We start from the raw sequence: 22,075 nt of genomic DNA on the forward strand, positions 1-22,075 counted from the left end.
GTCTGTCAAGTGGTGATTGTGTGTAAGCTTTTCCCACATCGTACATTCATACAATGTAGTATTTGAAAACTGATAATACAAATTACATTTATCACGAACCCAAATGGTCTGTTCCTGGCACTTCATTATAAGCAGGTTTTTTAGTGTTATATTTTTTCTCATTTTCTAAAAATATAGTGAGGAAATACATATACATGTACCTAGTTAAAGTATACATTTTGTAATGGTTTGGGCTGTGGATATCGGCCTGGATAGCTCAGTTGGTAGAGCACCTGACTAGTGATGCAGGGGTCCTGGATTCAATTCCTGGTCCAGCCATACATTTTCTCCTATCCTGTTACAATTTTAAGCCCAAAAACAACACCTTGAATTTTTTTTATTATTTATTTTTGATGCATAGGAATTCAAATTACATTACAATGTTTTATTAACTTTTAGAGAACTTTAACAAAAACTGTTTTGAAAAAAATAATGTTATGAATAATTTCTCTTTAAATAATAATCAAAATAGTAAAAATGTATTTAGGTGCATAACAAAAACACTGTTACATGTATAACCTTTGCACAGGTGGACTGGAAAAGCAATAGGCATAATAACTTACTGTCTGTGTACATGTACCTGACACTTTCATTGAATCACACAATTTTGTGTGGTGTTGGGGTGGGGGTACTCCTCAGCCATGAAGTAAAAAATAGAAATTATAAAAAAAGAAGTGAAAGGAAAATCTACATTGATGATGAACATATATTTACACCACATGCATAAAAAGTCCAATATATAAAGAAATTAAAAAAGAATTAGATAAAGCAAGGGGAATCTAGTAAGTATTCACTGAAATAATGGATTTATTAAGTACCTGGTATCACATTTTGATATGTTGCCATAAAATGGTTTTGTCTGCTTAAAATATGGATGTGATAGAGATACAGCCTCATATAAAAATATAAGAATATGTAAAACTTCCCTTTACATACTGGGACATTATGTAATTTATGTTGGGATTAAAACAGTTCTGAGATGGCAAAACATGACCTGACAAATTCAAAATTATTTGCAACAAAATGTCAAAATTCTCAATTTTTATGCAAGAATTTTAAGTAAGATGGAGTGCATTGATTTTATGTATACTTATAACAATTTGCATACTACATTTTTAGATCTGACTGTTACTATAATACAATCAATATATACAGAAATCAGTACAAATTAGACCGAGACTGTGGACATGTATAACCAAATCTACAATTATCCATAGCACTACACATTTGTAAGATGTGATGTTGATATCACTCCAATGAGAACACAATGATCTATCACTGAGTAAGATTTTTTTCAACATGATTAAAACAACCCTTTGTGGTACATATAAAGATGCTGCCTTTAGATTCAGTATTTGTACTTTGTACATCATACTTGTATATTTACTCTCTTCATTATTCCTTCATGGAATCTAAGTCAAGAACATTAATGCTTCCAAGATGGCACAAGATTCTTTTTTAAAATGAAAGAAATGTTTGCTAATTGCTGAGAATATCAGAATGGCAATCCAAAGTAGAAAAAAATTATTTCTCATTCACTGATTTCAAGTCTGATTTAGATTTCCTGAAAGCTTTCCTTAATGAGGAACTCTTTTTTGATTTCAAAGAGGAGGTGGAACTCTTCAGTGAGGAAGATGAACTTCTGAGGGAAGATCTGGAATTCCTCATGGAGGAGGTAGAACTTCTCAAAGAGGAAGCGATACTTGACAAAGAGGACAAGGAATCCCTTTTGGTCATCTTCACATTCTCCTTCCCTGAGGACTTTCTTTTGGTTTTTCTGGAGGTTTCTCCTGGTGACCCGTCAGAAATGAGGTCATCGCTCTCTTCCTCAGACAAGGAGTGAAGATCTGCCTCAGGGAAGGGCTGTAACTCTGTCTCCGACAGTCCGTCTGACTCCGAGGACTGGCCCACCGGATCAGGACGCTGTCCTAGGTACTCCTCCAGCTCCTTGGCTGGGTTCTTCACAGTTTTTAATATGCTGTTCAGACACTGTAGCCACTGCCTTTTATCATGTTCATCTGCAGCAATCAGTGTGTGAGACTGACCTTTGTTGCCATCCACAAAACCCACTCGGAAGATATTCTTTACTGCAATCAAGATAATTTAGGAGAGTTTAATCATAGCACTTTTGACCTTTCAAATTCAAAATTTAATATGTAAATATTTTTAAAATATGTAAAATTTCAGTTTCTATCAGAGTTCATAGGTTATTTTCAAGAAAAGTATTTTTTTTTAAAAATTCAAAAATAAAAAGATATCTACCTGTTTGTCCAGATCCGAAAGCACTCCTAAATGACCCCACTTTAACCTCTCCATCTTTAAGGTCTTCTAACACTAAATCCTCTACAGGAATAGGCTGCCTGTACACCTGGTATCCCTGGTGACCATTAGTAGTAACCAAACGGGTTACAACAAGAACTTGGTTAAACAAGAATATGTGAAGTTTCTGAAATAAAACATGAAACCAATCATCACCTTGACAATCAAGATACATTACATACAGCAATTATCATGTAGAAAATATTCAATTTTTCAATGCCCTTGATCTGAAAAATGGATGGTTAAATATTTAAAAATACCTATTTACTGGCTATGAGCCTGCGGGCAATAGGAAGTTTATCGTCCCCCAAGAGAGTAAATATAAGGTGCAGAAAAATTAGCATGTATATTTGTCATAATTTCATGCAGAAAAGATTCACAGAGGTATAATAATTGAATTTATTATACATCTACTGTTATAACTCTTTATAAAATTAATACCATAAAACTGTCTATTTCCTTGAGAAGAGACTATTTCCCTCATCTGAGGACTAATCCCTGAAAAATCAGAGATACTCCCTTGGACTACTCCCTCATGAATATTTATTAGTAATTTTAACCAATCAAAGTGTTCAGTGGGCAGAGTGTTCAATGGATCTCAATTCTGTGATGTAATGTTATTAGCAATGTAACTATATGCATGACGTCAAAACATTTTTGACATGCGATGTCAACATCATATTAAATTCTAGTAAAAAATAACAACGGTAATTCTTGGAAATGTCAGTGAAATACATTTTAAAAATAATTATAATGTTCCTGGACACGATGCATAAAGTATCATACAATTTTTTAAACCGCATGCATTTGTAATTATGCCTCTATAGTGTTTAAAAAAAAAATGTCAGAACATCTAGTATATAAGAAAATGTTTTGGTATAAAAAAAAAAACAGTTTTTGAATGGGAACTCAGGAAATAGCAAATTTATGGTTCCCCTTGGCAGGAAACTATTTCCCTCAGCGGCTTTGCCGTCTCGGGAAATAGTTTCCTCCTTCGGGGAACCATAAATTTGCTAAATTTGCTATTTCCCTCGTACCCATTCCATAACTGTACACTATAACCACAAGATCAGCTGCAGAGATTTATTGTTTAGATAATGTTATAAACTCACACTGCCTTTGTTGTTCTTCAAACTGCCATTACAAATAAGCATGGTGGATTTGTCCAGGGCCTCACACTTCTACAACATTTTTGTATACAAATAATTGCAGTGAAGACACTTCAAAAGAAAATAAGAACTATTAATTCAAAATGCATTATAGAAAATTTGATTTACAACTTGAGTCACCATGAGTAAAGCTTTGTAGAGTCTGTAGTTTCATGTTATTTTGTAGACACCTACCTCCTCCTCATACAGGAAGGAGATCCTGCTTCACTTGTATGTTATTTTGTAGACACCTACCTCCTCCTCATACAGGAAGGAGACCCTGCCCACGTAATATCTACACTTGTGTGTTATTTTGTAGACACCTACCTCCTCCTCATACAGGAAGGAGACCCTGCCAGCATAATACCTACACTTGTATGTTATTTTGTAGACACCTACCTCCTCCTCATACAGGAAGGAGATCCTGCCAGCATAATACCTACACTTGTATGTTATTTTGTAGACACCTACCTCTTCCTCATACAGGAAGGAGATCCTGCCAGCATAATACCTACACTTGTATGTTATTTTGTAGACACCTACCTCCTCCTCATACAGGAAGGAGACCCTGCCCACGTAATATCTACACTTGTGTGTTATTTTGTAGACACCTACCTCCTCCTCATACAGGAAGGAGACCCTGCCCACGTAATATCTACACTTGTATGTTATTTTGTAGACACCTACCTCCTCCTCATACAGGAAGGAGACCCTGCCCACGTAATATCTACACTTGTGTGTTATTTTGTAGACACCTACCTCCTCCTCATACAGGAAGGAGACCCTGCCAGCATAATATCTACACTTGGCTTCTCCGGTTTTCTGGTCTGCATCAGATATTATTTTCTCTGAAATCTTTATCTTTAAAAGACAATAATTCATGACATAAATTTAAATTTTCAAAAAAATTTAATATGAAAATGGAATGAACACATTTACATATTTAGATTCAAATATTAAGCCAAGTGAAAAAAAGATGAGAAACAAGATGTGTTTGGAAACACTGATGCCCCCATATTGCAGATTATGGCTAAAAGCTGAAGCTTCTCAAATGCAGGTCTTGTCACAACGAAAACACCTGAGAAGTATGAAAGTCTTGGCTTAATCATGACCAACGTTAAGGTGTGGTAATTCTTTGTAAAAGTGGGTCAAACTCCAAGGTCAAGGTCAATATCGTTGGTATCCAAAGGAAGGTCTAGTCATAAGAAATAAACCTGTGAAATATAAAAGCTCTAGTAATAACTATTCAAAAGTTATAGCCAAGTTTTTTTTAAAGTGGGTCTAACTCTTAGGTCAAGGTTAAAAATATTTACCGGTGTCATATAATATATTGAACCCCGCGATATTTTGAACCCGGGTTCAAAATATCGCTGCGAAATATTGAACCCCCCTATAAAATATTGAACCCGGGGTTCAAAATATGATGGCCATAAAATATTGACCCCCCCCTGTCCTTTTAATTTCAGAGGTAGGGGGTTCAAAATATTATGGCCATAAAATATTCATTATCTTATTTTAGCAATTTATTGTATGTGGGTGAATTAAAAAAATAATGACGATTAAATATTTTGAACCCCCTCCCCGTAAAATTAAATGGGCAGGGGGACTCGATATTTTATGGCCCTAATATTTTGAACCCCCCTCCCTTATAAATTAAATGGGCAGAGGGACTCGATATTTTATGGCCATAATATTTTGAACCCCCCTCCCTGTAAAATTAAATGGGCAGGGGGACTCAATATTTTATGGCCATAATATTTTGAACCCCCTCCCTTATAAATTAAAAGGGTGGGGGACTCGATATTTTATGGCCATAATATTTTGAACCCCCCTCCCTTATAAATTAAAAGGGTGGGGGACTCGATATTTTATGGCCATAATATTTCGAACCCCCTATCTCTGAAATGAAAAATGTAGGGGTTCAATATTTTATAAGGGGGTTCAATATAACGCAGCGAAAAAGTGAACCCGGGTTCAAAATATTATGCGATATTTTGAACCCGGGTTCAATATATCGCGGTATCAAAATATTATGCTACACCGGGTATATCATTTGAAGGTCTTGTCACAATGATTACACAAATGAAGCATGAAAGCCCTAGCACCAACTACTCAATGGTTATGGCAAAGGTTAAAGTTGGGTAATCTTTTGTAAAAGTGGGTCAAAATCCAAGGTCAAGAGGTCAAATTTGGTGGCACCCAAAGAAAGGTCTTGTCACAAGAAATATACATGTGAAATATGAAAGCCATAGCTCTACCAACTCAAAAGCTTTGGGCAAGGTTAAAATTTTTGCAGACAGACAGAGCAAAAAATATGTACCCCCAAATCTTTGATTACAAAGCATAAAAGTATATACCAATACAGACATCCATTCCTTTGTTTGTATAATCTGTCCTTAAATGTAATTTTTTTTTGTGAAGTTTTATATCTTACCGATTCTTGTAGATATTCTTTATCCTCATCTGTGTCACATGTCTGTTAATTAGATTAAAACATGAAGACATTAATCATTTAATACAGAGGATATTTTCAGTGAACAAATTATCTACAATACAGGAGTGATGATTTGAACAAATCTGAATCAACACTACCATGACGATGCTTCCATATATTAATATGACCAATCTTGGTTCTGCTGTTCTCTATGAGTTGCTGCAGCATTTGTTTAATATTCAAGATTTTACTGAATTAATTAAGCATTGAATTCATGTTTTGGGATGTATTCGGTCCTATAACACACCTGGCCGTGCCGACAAATTGAATACCACGCGTTAGCGCGGTATTATGATTTGTCGGCACGCCCAGGTGTTTTATAGCACCGAAGACATCCCAAAATATGAATTTAATGCTTATATTTACATTCTCTAATTTTCCTTCTTCATAATTGCTTATTTCATTAATCCTAAATGTGAATTTAGCACCCTTCAAAACTGCTGTGGTTAATAGATGTAAGAGCCATTTGTGACGTCAAATGACGTTAAATGACGCTGCAAAGTTAAATAACGCAAACAAACATTGCGAGGAAAAAATTGACAAATTAATTCTTAACGCACATTACGTTAATTTTTACGTTAATTTTTCAGGGTTATAGTTTTTCATTAAATTGAAATAAAACATTTTACATTTTTGTGTTCCCAGAGTATTGAAAATGCATCTAGTTCCTACTGTGTATTCTAACGCACGGTGACAAGGTTTCGCGTGTGTATAGAGATTTGAATGTCGTGGATTTCTAATGGATTTCATAAGGAAAATTACACTGAATGTAAATATTAAAATATAAACACTTACATATTTGTGAATGGCTTTCAGCAATAAAGGATATTTCATAAACTTCCCTCTGGCACCATCTGAAATGTTAAGCAGTGTACTGTACAAAAAGTTAACATATAAAGATAGGAGAGCTTTAACAGAAGTTTCATTTTAAATTTTCTGACACATTGCCTCTTCAAAATTTTTTTAAATGAGCCAACTCTATTTTTTATCCTTACCATATCTTCCCTAAGAAAGGAATACTGTGAGACCTTTTATTCTATACCTAACTGTGCATCACTTAATTCTACTGTTGAATTACACAATCATGTGACATTGTGATCCAACTTTCTGGATCATGGCACGGTGGTTTTCTGCATATCACCACTCTCTGTAACTGATGATGTATTTAAAAGTATACGAGACATTTTTTTTCTTGCGTAGCAAAATGTTCCTTGAAAAAATGCTTTGTTTAATGGATTCAAGATATACATGTATAATTGCTCATAGAAATTTTCAAATATTTCATTTGCTAATTGTAGAGGGGTATATAATAAATTTATCTTTATAACAATCACTTGATCTGAAAAGTTGTATCATGTCTCATTGTCGTCATTGACAGGCATAGATAATCAGATCAAACAAGCAGCGATCTGCGCCTGTTAACTTGACGTGATATGACTGTTTAAATCAAGTTACTGTTATAATATTTAATATAAATTTACTAATACCCAAAGATCTGTGAATCACTCTATTTTATTGTTGATTTTGATGGTGTGATTCATCTTTCTGGATCACCACTGTGGTTTTCTAAAGCCATATCTCCCCTCTCTAAAACTGACAATGTTGAACATACTTAACATTCCTTGCATTATTGCATATAAGAAAGTTCCATAAAAAATACTTTCTTTAATGGATAAAGTTATATAATTATCAATTTTTTTTTCCTTTAATTACATTTTGCCAATTGAAAGGGGTATAAAATAAATATATCTTCTTTAACGGATAAAGTTACATAATTAATATATAATTTTTTTCTCCTTATCATATTTTGCTAATTGAAAGGGTATAAAATAAATATATATATGAGTAATTTGATCTCAAAACCCACATTACGTCTCTTTAGAAGTCACAGATCACGAGATTAATCTCAATGCTTCGCATCTCATTTGATCTGATGATTCTCACTTGTCAACTCGATGTGATCTGACTCTTTGGATCAAGTTACTGTTATAAAAATAAAATGTTGATTAGAATTACGGGAACTTAGATCTCCTTCACCCATTCTGTGACAAGTTTGGTTGAAATAGGTTCAGTGGTTATGGAGACTGCTGAAACAATGATGAATAAAGTGCCACGCCACAGCATGATACGCCCGTCAAAAAATTACAATTATCTTAAACAGTTTAAAGTGCAAAAAAATCATGTCAACCTTGATTTTAAGATTTCCATGATTTTTCCACTCCTTAAAATATTTTTTTATCCATCTCCTGTGGTGTAGTCATTAATCATAACAAATATTGCATCATTCATAGATTTCTATACTGGTTGTGTTAGACCTTGCCAAATGCCCATCATATTAAACAATATCAAATTAGTCTTAACAACTTATATACCTAATTAATTTTGAAAATAAAAGGCTGGCCATCAAATATAAACTGACCAACAGTTCTGTCTAATTCCCAAAGGATACAGATACGACTGATGCTCTGAAGAAATGATTGAGACAGCTAGCCTTCCTACATTGAACACATTAATTAATCTTTAACTGGATGCTTGTCTACTCATTACTCCCAAGAGATTATTGGATCTGCACTATCTACCATAAAACATATTTAAAACATATAAAACATCAATGATTTTTTTAGATTTAATGTCAGACAGGTTTTAATATGCAATTCATATGGACATGCTGATTCCACCCCCACCCCCATAAAATTAGTTTTTAAGTTCATAATATTATGTAATATCAAAATAGTTAATATGCAATATCAAATTAGTTTTAATTACTTTTCATCAAATTCATTTTAAAACGTAGGCTAGCCAACAAGAGCTATTTTTAATCCAACAGGCTAACCCCATTTGCCCAATTCCCAGGGGATATAGATAGCACCAATGCTCTACCAGCTACTCCTCACACTAAACTCATTAATTTCTCTCTCTAATTTGACGTGCAATTTTCTGTTATCAAAATTCTTCTTGACCAGTGCTTGATAATTACACTCATGGGAGTGGTGAAACTTCTCTAATATACATTATATTTGTTATAGATTGCTGTCAAGTATATGCTGAAAAAATAAGTATTTTCTTGATTTAACCTTTTTTTTAATAAGGATAGTGCAATACTCTTACATTTTTTGGAGTGTGTAAATGAAAAGAAAAAAAGACAAATTTAAAAAAAAATTCCAGAGTTGTGGAAAACTGTCGGTCATGCCGGCAAAACCGACAAAAAATTCGCATGACCGGTAAAAATGCTATCAATGTCGGTCCAAATGACCGATCCCATTTTTTGGATAAAGTTTTTTTTTGTTTTTGTGCATTTCCCATCTTAGTTATCGTACCTTATATGCGATTGCGTAATATCTTTTCTTTAAACGAGATCGAGGCTGTAAATGAAAGCGAAACTAGCATGGTTCTCGTGACCTATTAAATTTACAACTGGGGCAGAGTTAGGTAGAAAACATATTCAAGAAAAACTTGAGATAAAGATGAGCTAAATATGAAAAATTTCAAAAGAAAAAATTCAAGCACAGGTGGAAAAAGCAGTAAATCTAGTACTTCCGACTGTCCAGTGTTTTCGTTTTTTCACCGATCGTGTTGATATCTTTATTATCAGATTATCGATGCAAAGAATTTTTAGACACATTTTCTAGGTTAATCTAATTCCTTTTGCGACTTACTATTTCGGACCGACAAAAATCACTTCGGACCGGCTTATTTTGTTTTCTTGCCGGTCCAAAAGACCGGCTTTCTGAAAAAGTTTTCCACAACTCTGAAATTCACTTAAATTAAAGGTCACAGTGACCTTGAAATAGGTCGTGACACACCTTCTAACTAAGATGCATAAACTGGCCAAGTTTGATGATTCTAAGTCTAATAGTTTTCTAGTTATGGACCGGAAAGGATTTTTCCATATTTGGCTATAACTTTTTAATTATAGGTCAGAGTGACCTACTTTTTGTGTGCGACACACCTTCTACCCAAGATGCATCAGCTGACAAAGTTTGATAACTCTAGGCCTTATAGTATTAAAGTTATGAGTCGGACACGAGAAAAGCTAACAGACGGACAGATGGACGGACAGACACGAAGCCTATAACATAATACGTCCCGTCTTAAGACGGGCGTATAAAAAGACAACAGATAAACTTCAATGAGAAGAGCTAAACTCTGGCTCCTGTGAACTACTTTTGAAACATTTTTTTTTTATTTTCGGATCCAGATCAGAAACATTTATAAAATATTACCTAACAAAGTCCACAGGTCAAGTTTGCGACTGAAAGGAGAATCCTGGCACCTCTGTAGGAAATCATCTACCGCTGGATCGTTCTTCTTCTCGTCCAACATAGCCTTTCCAAACACCTGATTGGCACAGAATGGAACATACTCCTTTAGTTTCTGTACCTGTATAGAAAAAGAGAAGTTCTACTTAAAGAGGTTTGCTCCTCCACTTTTGAGCAAATTTTTATCTTTACCTATACTTAAAAAATTCTACATGATTCTTTAAACACAAGAGAAATAACAAGTCTAAGAAAAACAAATTACAGTCAAACTGTATTAAGCAGTCACCTATGGGATCCATCAAAAGTGACCTTTATAGAGAGGTGACCTTTGGATAGAGGTTCGTCTTTTTTAAAGGAATTTATATATAAATATGTCAGTTTTGTGTTTATATTATGTATTTCACTACAAAATACACAAGAAAATTATGTATTGGACTTTAGTGATCTCACTTATTTTTTTTATTCCGCAGATGCATGACTTTTTTTGAATGAATTCAAACTAAATTTTATGAATTCAAGAAAATTAATAAAATACCTCTATATTGAAAAATACAGGGTGTTGCATAATCCCCCATCAAAACAACACAGATTTTTTTTCTAGTGTAAGAAATGAATATTTTATCTAAACTTATCATGTTCATCTAAACTTGATTCATAAAAATTAACCTCTATTCATGTATCTTTTTAAATACATGTACATTAATTGTTGTATATTAAACAGACAAGTCACTGTCAGACGTACTCTCAGTTGATCAAAGAGGTGCACACGTGTCCTAAGCAATGAAGCATTACTAATCCCTAACTGTCGTTTTCCTTTGTAAAATTCACAACATACTCAAGCTACAATGTGTATATAAACCGTAATTATGGCTTCTACAAACGATGCAAGTTTCCTAGGTGTGATAATTAAAATGCCTTTCATGTATAAATATATATTATTATAACAGTAACTTGATCCAAAGGGTCGTATCACGTCGAGTTGACAGGCACGGATCATCAGATCTAACGGGACGTGAAGCGTCGAGTTTGATCTGATGATCCGCGCCTGTCAACGAGACGTGATACGGCTCTTCGGATCAAGTTACTGTTATAATGATAAATTTATTATATACCCCCTTATAACTAGCTAAATATAGCAGAATAAAACTTTAGAGATCAATTGTATAACATTTATCCATAAAACAAAGCATAATAACAAGGGACTTTTTAACGCGCAAGAAAAATAACGTCATGTTTTTGCGTACTACGTCATCAGTTTCAGAGAGTGGCGATATGGATTCAGAAAACCACAGTGTGGTGATCCGGAAAAGCGGATCAAACTCTGTAAAATTAACAGTAACAAAAACAAGGAAATTGATGGGTATATAATAAAAAAAATTACGTTACAGCTCTCTGAGTTGGGCATGCGATATCGTAACTAATTTATACTCTGTAAATGCATGGTAAACAAAAATATCATATCCATTAATAGATGAATATAGTTACTTTGTTCTTTTTTTAAACTTGACTCAAAATCCAGAAGTTAAGACCCTCATAATCAGTTATCGATATTCTTTTTTTCTTGTAAACTTTTTCGCCATCAGCATCGTTGTTCGAGTTTTGTAAAATATAGAAGCAGTTAGTTTGTAAAGTAATTCATATGCTTATCGAGTAATATAATTGGTATTAAATAAAATCCATTTATCAATTTTTGTTCATTATCCCGCTACGCTTGACCAATTATATACATTAGTAACAAAATTTGGGAGTCAACTGACTCTAGATCAGGTCACGTGATTGGACCAAATGGCCACTAAAGAAGGGAAAAGTGGCGATTTTGTTTGAAAATTGATGACTGATGACCGCGTTACGCAGGTGACCGCTTAACAGAGTTACTTTACATAGGAAATTTCATTGGGAGGAAATAAAATAACGCCATAGGACAAGTGACCGCTGGATAGAGGTGACCGCTATGACAATTTTGACTGTAATCATGAAATAAAGTAAATCAAAATACATTTAACAAAGTGTAAATACGGAAGAATGGAATACTTGATAGACTTGTGCTTTTCAAATTTTGTGCAAGATTACCTCTGTTTTTAGAAACAGAATGTTTCTCTTTGATTGGTTAAAAATTCCATCTATTGATTATTGTAGGGATCTTTTGTTTAAATACACACTACAATATTTTTTGTGGTACAGTAGTCACATGATAATGATCTTACCCACTCCACCAAGAGAGCTCCCACATCTCGGGTCGTCCCATCTGGTAGTCTCTGGTTCTGTAGACCACATGCAAGCTCTGAAGACAAAAGAAAACAACAGATCTGTCTTTAACAACTTCTGGCCAACAACATAAACTTCTTGTCAGTAAAATTTTTACCGGTAGTAACCAGCACAACTTAAGTCCTAGGGTAAAAATGAAAGGTATCACTTTTTTTTAATCAGTCTATTACCTTCATGAATAGGAATAAGCATGTCAATGGGACCAAATATCTGGCTTAGTTCCCAAGCTGTCATTAGTTGTAACTTCTCCATAGAATCCCGGTATGTCTATAAAAAAAAAATTTGTTACCATATTTCAAAATACATGTCATACTATCAATACTTGTAGCTATGACCTGCAAGCCCTTGCTGGCATTCTTTTTAAATATTTGAAGGACATCTGCAGTAGTATTCCACTGTACATGTGAAGCAGCATTATAGTACTTATATAATTCCATTATATATAGGATCCAGACTTGCATCACAGAATATGATCCATACTATATGTACTATGAACTCAAATAACTATCAAGTCATACATTTTTTATGTAATTCATAGCATCTGTTTAAAAATTAATTAAAACAAGAAATCTGTGAGCCAGTGCTCACTAGGAATACCCCCGCTCTGATGTGAATATACACTATCATGTTAATATACACAAGTTCGGTTATGGGCAGATGTACAGATAAATAGGAAGTTGACATCAGATTCGTATAAAAATTAATCTAACCATATGGCATGCCTCAACTAAGGATGCGCTAGAATTTCAAGTATCTGTGATAAGTAGTTGCTGAAAAAACTGTGACCAAAATTTGTTATGTATGAAACGGACAGATGCACGGATAAACAGGAAATTGATGTCAGATTTAAACAAAAATGAATCCCACCATATGGCATGCCTCAGAGAAGATTGTGTTAAAATTTCAAGCATCTGCGATAAGTAGTTGCTCAGAAAACTGTGACCAAAATTTGTTATGTATAAAACAAACAGACGCACAGATCAACAGGAAGTTGACATCAGATTTGAGCAAAAATGAATCCCACATATGGAATGCCTTAGAAAAGATTGTGTTAAAATTTCAAGCATCTGCGATGAGTAGTTGCTTAGAAAACTGTGATTGAAAATTTGTTACGGACAGACACACACACACACAGACACACAAGGGTAAAACAGTATACCCCCCTCTCCTTCAGAGTGGGGGGGATAATAAGGAGTAAGAGAGTTAATCAATTCTGTATCTGTTGATTTATTTCAGCTATTAAGAAACACCTCACCTTTTTTACGATGGTCAAGTCTTCAACCAGATCATTTTCACCCTGATACAGCTCATATATTGCCTGAAACACAAAGGAATCACTGAACTCAGATGACAAAGTAGTTTGGCTACAGAACCAGATCCCCATTTTTGTAGATCATAATTCTTCTTCATATCTTGTATAAATAAATTGACAATGAACCCTTCTTTCCTGTCTGTGAAATTTACGTTGTCAATATTAGGAGTGAAACGGTTTCACCTCGTTATTTTTTCTCAGTTCGATACACGGTAAAAAATCTCTATTTTCGGTTTGATTTGTTATTGGGTCGGGATCGTCATTCAGTCGGGTTTGGGATAAGGTATAAACATGCTTCTCAGTATAATTAGTTAAACAAGAGGCCCATGGGCCACACCGCTCACCTGAGCACTGTGGCTAGGAAAAAGTAGAAATTAGTTTATTATTGAAAAGTTTAATCCAAAAGTAGTCCCAAGACTAATCATGGCTCTGCTATTCTTCAGAAGAAGATTTTTAAAGAATTTTCCTCTATATTTCTATGCAAAACTTTGGTCGGCCATTGTGACCCTGCCCTACCCCCGGGGGTCATGATTTGAACAAACTTAAATCTACACTTCCTGAGGATGCTTCCATATAAATATGATCAATTATAACTTTGCTTTTCTTGAGAAGAAGATTTTTAAAGAATTTTCCTATATATTTCTTTGTAAAACTTTGGTCAGCCATTGTGGCCCCGCTATACCCCGGGGAGTCATGATTTGAACAAACTTGAATCTACACTACCTGAGGATGCTTTCATATAAATATGATCAATTATGGCTTTGTTATTCTTCAAAAGAAGATTTTTAAAGAATTTTCCTACATATTTCTATGCAAAACTTTGGTCGGCCATTGTGGCCCTGCCCTACCCCCGGGGGTCATGATTTGAACAAACTTAAATCTACACTACCTGAGGATGCTTCCATATAAATATGATCAATTATAGCTTTGCCATTCTTGAGAAGAAGATTTTTAAAGAATTTTCCTATATATTTCTTTGTAAAACTTTGGTTGGCCATTTTGGCCTCACCCTACCCCCGGGGGCCATGATTTGAACAAAATTTAATCTACACTACCTGAGGATGCTTCCATAAAAATATGATTATGGCTTTGCTATTCTTGAGAAGAAGATTTTTAAAGAATTTTCCTATATATTTCTATGCAAAACTTTGGTCGGCCATTGTGGCCCCGCCCTACCCTCGGGGGTCATGATTTGAACAAACTTGAATCTACACTACCTGAGGATGCTTCCATATAAATATGATCAATTATGGCTTTGTCATTCTTCAGAAGAAGATTTTTAAAGAATTTTCCTATATATTTTTATGTACAACTTTTGTCGACCATTGTGGCCCTGCCCTACCCTATGGGGGGTCATGATTTGAACAAACTTAAATCTACACTACCTGAGGATGCTTCCATATAAATATGATCAAAATGGCTTTGTTATTCTTCAGAAGAAGATTTTTAAAGAATTTTCCTATATATTTCAATGCAAAATTTTGGTAGGCCATTGTGGCCCCGCCCTACCCCCGGGGGTCATGATTTGAACAAACTTGAATCTACACTACGTAAGGATGTTTCCCAATAAGTTTCATCTTTCCTGGCACAGTGGTTCTTGAGAAGAAGATTTTTAAAGTATACCACCAAATTTTCATTAATTCCCAATTATCTCCCCTTGAATGAATTTGAACAAATTTGAATCCCCTTCACCCAAGGATGCTTTGTGGCAAGTTTGGTTGAAATTGGCCCAGCGGTTCTTGAGAAGAAGTCGAAAATGTGAAAAGTTTACAGACAGACGGACGCCGGACAAAATGTGATCAGAAAAGCTCACTTGAGCCTTCAGCTCAGGTGAGCTAAAAAACGTTAATTTTTGTGGACTTGCAGTTTGTAAAATAATTTTTACCAGTCAAATCAATTACAATGATTTTTTCTATACATTTTGCACATAAATTATTTGACTAGATTAAGTAAAAGGAAGCATAAAACATGTAAAACAACAGTTGAATTTGTTTCCTTCTATCAAAATGTATCGTATCGAGAATAACCAAACCAATACCAAATTTTACGATACGTATCAAACCGTGAAGAAGGCGTAGCGTTTCACCCCTAGTCAATATAACTAGTATTGTCGTCAAGAATAACACAAAAATGAACTTTGTTGCGGCTTGAAAAGATTTAAAAATTTTTTTTTTTATTGTGCAAGGCAAAACTAAGATTACATACTGAGGCTCCCCAGTACCAAGTGGCCATTATTTCAGGGATCTTTCTGTGAAAAGGACTAAAAAGACACTAAGCACCACATGGCCCCAAGCAACCTTTGTATCTTGTATACATGTCATCTACTATTGTTTTTCTCAAATATTCTTTTTAATTTCCTCACATTTTTACAAGGTGGGGCATAAAAATGATTTTTCATAAACATACCCTAAATACAAGTTCTCCCAATACAGATAGAATAAGTAATTTAAATAAGTAAACATCCTTTACTACTAAGACTGATTCAGAAACATGTATCTTCACCAACTCTTACATCTGTTTTTAGCATTTAATCACATGTACCTCTTGTCTTTTGATGTCTCTGTGTGACAGCTGTGAGGGGATATGTCCCTCTGTAGTACTCATCATCTCACTCCATGTGCGACTGAGTCGCCGCTTTGCGGGGGAAGGCTGGGGGGCCTTGTAAGGGGTCACATTGTGTTTGGTAACAGGGGATGGGGGAACTTTAAAGCTGATTGATCTCTGAAATATAGATACAGACATTTATAAATTCAATGTTATGTCTAACCCCTAAAACACAATCTTTGATGTTGACCAGAACAGAGACAGTCCATCATAATTGAGGGCTATGATAGGCATTACTTTTAGGTTCACTTGACATTCCGACAGGTGAACTCAAATCTTCTCAGAATGTAAAACTTAGTTGCTTACTTGAAATTCATTTTCTCTCTTGATAGACTTTGAAGGAGACAGAAGATTGGCAATGGAGGAAACTCTAAGCATTGATTTTCGGCTCTTTTTCTGCTAAAAAAAAAACATTTAAAAATATCATAAAATATGATTCGCAAAATTTCTTTATTAATGTACGGTAAATGAAATAGACAGTAATGACAATCAATCATTACCCTAAATCTTCAACTTCAGAATGAAACTTCCATCGCTATACCATGATTATACCAGTTTTATCAAGCTTAATATGTGCTTGTTTGTAAGAAATTTGTACAGATGGAAACAAGAAATCTTTATCAGGTACTTTACAACCTGATCTAGTGAGGAAACTATTTAGCTTCCTACGTTTGATCACACCTGTAAATTACAGGTGATGGACATGATAGAGACAAATTCTAATCCAAGCAGACCTTCCCAATTGTTTGCAGTTATTCAGCATGATAACATTAAAGGACTTCCTTCTCCAAAGAATGAAAATTTGACTACTTTCATTCATCATGTTCATTAACAGTGTTAGGGGTATGTGCAATTAGGATCACCTAATGCCTGGGCCTTATCTATTTCAGAGTTAGGCTAGTGGTATGCTGCAAATGGATATTTCATTCACTTTTTGCAATAAATTCCCAACCAATTAAAAATTGCAAGCAGCATGCTAAATAACTTGATGATCTACTGGGTACAGGCAGATTTTGAAAGGCCTGACATTACTTCAGAGTGTAATGTTTATTAGACTTTAGATTAGATTTGAGGCTTGGTTGTCCTCGGCTAAACTTGTTCAAACTAATACTTATAATTAATTAGAAATGGACTGTGAGGAAAACACGAGGAAGCCCAGAGAAGGCCTTTACTGATTCGAATAGACCCTGGGACACTACTTATTAATGTGGCCTCCTGAAATGTATCCAGAGTCAGACTAAACTTCGTGTTTAATTATTCACACTGTGTCAACCAAGATCAGTAAAGGTGTGGATTGAGGTTTTTCCTGTGATGTAGGAATGAACTTCTACAAGCCAGACATTACCTTCTGTTGTGGTGTGTATAAGGTCTGCATGAACAAGGTCTCTAGTTCTATGACACAAGAACATGTCGCCTCGTTCAACACCTCCATCTGACCCAACACATTACATGTTTATTCTGGTAAATGCTCTGTGACTCACAATGTTTAAATCCCTTTCACATACTTGGAACAGAAACTTTGTAACATTGAACTGTGTTCACACTGGTGTACAATGAATTTCAGTGCTGACTGTAGTTAAATCCAAACTTTCAGTTCTAAATTAATTTCAGTATACAATTTTCTGTCTGACAAGAAGGAATGAAGTATTGAACATCAATCTATCAAATTTTTTATCTTTTTTTTTAAGGAAAACACATAAAAATATCCAGGTTAAATAGGAAATAAAATTTCCTGATTAGTTCAGGTTTTTCTGACTCAGGTAAGTCTGAACACCCAGTGTAGACCAGTCCCAAGATGAAAGGGTCCCTCTTACTGATAAACAGTTCTCTCCAAGGCCCCCATGATATCAATGAAAAATCCTTAAACAAACAGGGCCAGGTAAAAAGTGAATGTTCCACTCCAGGTAGATAAGAATTTCAACTGAATATTTTCAGTTAAAATTTATCAGACAATAAGCATGTTAAGAAAAGCTTCCTAATTTTCATATTTACAATACTACTAGCCTCCTGATAAAAATGACAGCGGGTGTTTAAAACAATAATAATAATACCCCTAGTGCATAGAATTGTCCTCTTTCTAACATGTACGTTTTGAAAAAAAGAAGTGTTACTTTTTTTTTTTGGTGAAAAAATGATAACTGCTGATCATGCTAATATTTGAAAATCTATCACTGGAAGGTTGATAGATTAAAATAACAACCAAAAGCATAAAAGCACTGGTGCAGCAGTTTTTATACTTGTTAGCATTTTAATCTAGGTTGTATTTTCAATAATCAACTAATCATGGCCACTGGGACTAGGCGAGTAGGGCAAACCCTAGCAGGATCATACAGCTGGGACAAAAACTGCTTCGTTAAACTTAAGGATTGGAACCAACCTTAGCTTTACTTGTGTCATAACTCTGAATGCTAATACTGTCTTCATCTGCTTGTTTTCTTTTTCGTTTTCCCTGCAAGCAATAAAATAAATAATGACACAATTAAGTTACACAAATAATGAAATATGAGGAGATCAGTATTCAAGCTCAAAAGTCCAGTAACTGAGACAAATTGAGACCGAGTTCATAACTGAGACAACTAACTAGACTCAGTCTCAGTGAATATGAACACATGTATATGTAAAGTTTACCAGTTTTGGAATGTCAAAACCTAAACCTATGATTGAATGACGTCTTGATTTTTTCTCATCTTTAACTTCTGGAAGTCTAGAAAGAAAACAAAGGTTCAGAATATTTAAATTCACATTAAACATAACATTATTTCATCAACAACAAAGTTATATGCCAAATTAGCATGATTAATATCAACCATTTTCAATCTGGAAAAAATAAGTACCAACTCAAACAATCATTAAAACATACATTTAATCAGATTGCACCAAAGTAGATGCCAGTCTGAAGTTTTTATGCTTTCTGAAAAGACAAGACTCTTTTTCATGAGGTATACCTCAGAATGAAGTACATGTACCTAGAATAAGTTGTGAAAGCTATTGAGCTAGAATTTTGAAATTGTAAGAAGAGTAATTCAGACAAGTCATGTTTAAATGTAAAAAAAAAAAAAAAAAAAAAAAAAAAAAAAATTAGGAAAAATGAATTTTTAAATTTACTGCAGAAAATTTCAAAACCAGTATGGCTGCCTAAACAAGACTTCTATAACCTAATCCTTGAGTTTGACATAAATTATACCATGTGATGGATGTGGTATGAAGAAAACACAAGTTTGAAGAAATTCACAAGTTTCCGGAGTTTAAACCAAATATGACCCAATTTTACATTACTTTGAAATGCATTTTTATGTTGGAATCCAATTTTTAAATTAATTTAAATACCCAGTATGCATTTTTTGTTGTAAATGTGTGAAGTTTTCTCCACATTAAGATATCAATTTAGTTTACTTTTTAAAGATTAAAAAGAGTATTCCTTTCTATCTAAACAGAGTTAATTAAAAAAAAAAAAAAATTACTATCCCTTACCGCTACATGAAACTTTTTCCCAAAGGCTATGGGCCAGTTTTACAAAAGAACTATTGACTATATAACTATAAAAACCAAAAAAAATTTTCCAATTGTAAAATCTAGGAATTTTAATTATAACACAAATTTTCAATATGGAGTGGGTCTTCGCTCCATTTTTTTTGAAAAATGATCCTAAAAGTTTGCAATAAAATACACATTTTTTGGTTTACAAAAACACAGAGTGAAGACACACTAAACCTTAAAAGTACACTTTTATGACACAACATTCGCATCTTTCTGAGAAATACTTCAAGTCCATTAAAACGCGGGTCATATCAAAAACATGATTTAAATGCCCCAAATCACCATGAGTGATCTAGCATAGTGGTTAACGCATTAGTCTCCAAGCAGTATGCTATTGATACACTGGATTTTTATTGCTAGGATTCAAATCCCACGAATACCATCTATAAATTCTATGAAAGAAATTTTTTTTAACGTGATTTTTTTCTTTCAGAAAAGCTTTTTTCTCATAATTTCAAAAATTTCAATAATAAGAAAATAATTGAAATACTCAATTCACATACTGAATATGATTTCTTAATATCGGACGCTATAGGCATTCTGCCCGCCTTGTTCCCCCATCTTCTTTGGTGTAAGTCATAAGTTTTTTTGTAAAACAGGGCGCCATGGTCATTGTAATTTGTGATGCGTTTTAAGTGTTACTCTTTTTTAAAAATCATAGGGTTTGGTGATAACTTTTTGTCTTCTTCTATATAGGGGTGGTCAAATTTAAAGAAGACAAATAAGGCGTGACCAGCCCCTGTGACAAGAGAAAGGTGTTCAATCATTTTTTAACAGAAAATAGATCTTCACACTACCCACCAATGTGTAGTAACATAAAAACAGCTGAGAAAAAACGTAATACACAAAATTCCCCATCCTGACACCAAGCGCCTATGGCGTAAGCATGTCACACATGCCATGGTAGACCGCTATAGAAAACTTGTGGTGGAGAACCCTGCTGTTGTTTAATACATTGTTCTCTCCATAGATTTCTTGGCTAGTTCATGGTTCATACAGAATTTTCTTCTTCTAATTCAAAGACATTTCTTAGATTTTCAATGATTTTTTTTTTTTTTTTTTTTTGCTGCAAGCCAATGTCTGTAACAGGTCCAGTACAATCACTAGATTTAGCTACGTAGGTAGAATTAGCTACGTAGCTTTATTTACCTACCTCAGGTAGCTTTATTTAGCTATTTCAATGTAACTTTTCAAAATTTTTCTTTTTATTAAAAAGAGACAAAAAAAAATCGCAATTAAAATTAATGACTATTAATATTTATACTAAGGAGGTTTTAAAAAAAAATCCAAAGCAGAGATAGTTTTTACATTGCTGTGTTTGGACAATTTGGAGCAAAACATGTAATTCCATTGTTTGGTTAACTGTCCTCTTTCATGCGTGTGCTGAGGCATGGCTGAGTATGATTACTTCACATTGTGTTGAATAATTACCAACCTATTATTGTGTTAACCGGAACTGGTCTTCTTTGTCATTTCATTCAAGGAGTAACTGTTCTTACTGTCATACATAGCCCCAAAACTTTCAGAACTTTGATTGCAATTGCGCAGAAAAGGACATTTCTTTAAGAGGGATTTTTTCATGAATTGTTTTCAGATGAGTTCAAAGTTGAAAATGATCACTGCATCAAAATGATATTTTCTGCACACCCTGAGAAAAATGATTTTTTATTGAAATTAATTGATTTGGTAGCTAAATAAAGCTACCTCAGGTAGGTAAATAAAGCTAAGTAGGTAAATCAAGCTACGTATCTAAATCTAGTGATTGCACCAGACCTCTGTAACTCCAACCTAAGTAATGTTACTAAATTTCAACTACATTTTAGCACCCGAGCTTGTATTTATCATGTTTATCATTTGATGATAAATTTAAGCGGCAATCCCTTAATTAGAACTACAGAAACCCGGAAAAAAACGCATTTTCTGTGTAACACCTACCTGAATACATTTTCGTCTCCTGCTGAAGGCATACCTACTTAATCAAACTTTAATTTTAGAATAAAATTATAAAAATATACTGTAACTCAACTTTGTTTTGAAAATGGCGGCGATGTAGACGGGATTTTCGGACTAATGAACGTTAAGTTGACTTACATACTTG

The 22,075-nt window shown here is 34.1% G+C and overlaps 1 protein-coding gene across 4 annotated transcripts; it reads right to left on the reverse strand.

The window, feature by feature from the left end:
* Positions 1-377: 377 nt before the first annotated feature.
* Positions 378-21,990, reverse strand: LOC134272422 (rho guanine nucleotide exchange factor 3-like). Of its 4 annotated transcripts, none has more exons than XM_062754659.1 (15): positions 21,913-21,990; positions 19,069-19,144; positions 18,818-18,889; positions 16,747-16,836; positions 16,378-16,557; positions 13,780-13,842; positions 12,695-12,791; positions 12,464-12,540; positions 10,224-10,380; positions 6,796-6,854; positions 5,941-5,982; positions 4,266-4,367; positions 3,471-3,539; positions 2,302-2,485; positions 378-2,126 (listed from the first exon to the last, which is right to left on the reverse strand). In XM_062754659.1, exons 1-15 carry the CDS (start codon positions 21,942-21,944, stop codon positions 1,564-1,566), a joined length of 1,863 nt encoding a protein of 620 aa, XP_062610643.1. In that variant the 5' UTR covers positions 21,945-21,990; the 3' UTR covers positions 378-1,563. The 4 variants fall into 4 exon arrangements, with proteins under 4 accessions (XP_062610643.1, XP_062610642.1, XP_062610645.1 ...); XM_062754658.1 differs by having other exon boundaries at positions 16,747-16,839; XM_062754661.1 differs by lacking the exons at positions 18,818-18,889; positions 19,069-19,144; positions 21,913-21,990 and adding an exon at positions 17,786-18,013.
* Positions 21,991-22,075: the final 85 nt, after the last annotated feature.

This window comes from Saccostrea cucullata, unplaced genomic scaffold, assembly GCF_032062105.1.
Source record: "Saccostrea cucullata isolate Sc308-1 unplaced genomic scaffold, CSIRO_AGI_Scuc_v1 ctg415, whole genome shotgun sequence".
Classification (NCBI taxonomy): domain Eukaryota; kingdom Metazoa; phylum Mollusca; class Bivalvia; order Ostreida; family Ostreidae; genus Saccostrea; species Saccostrea cuccullata.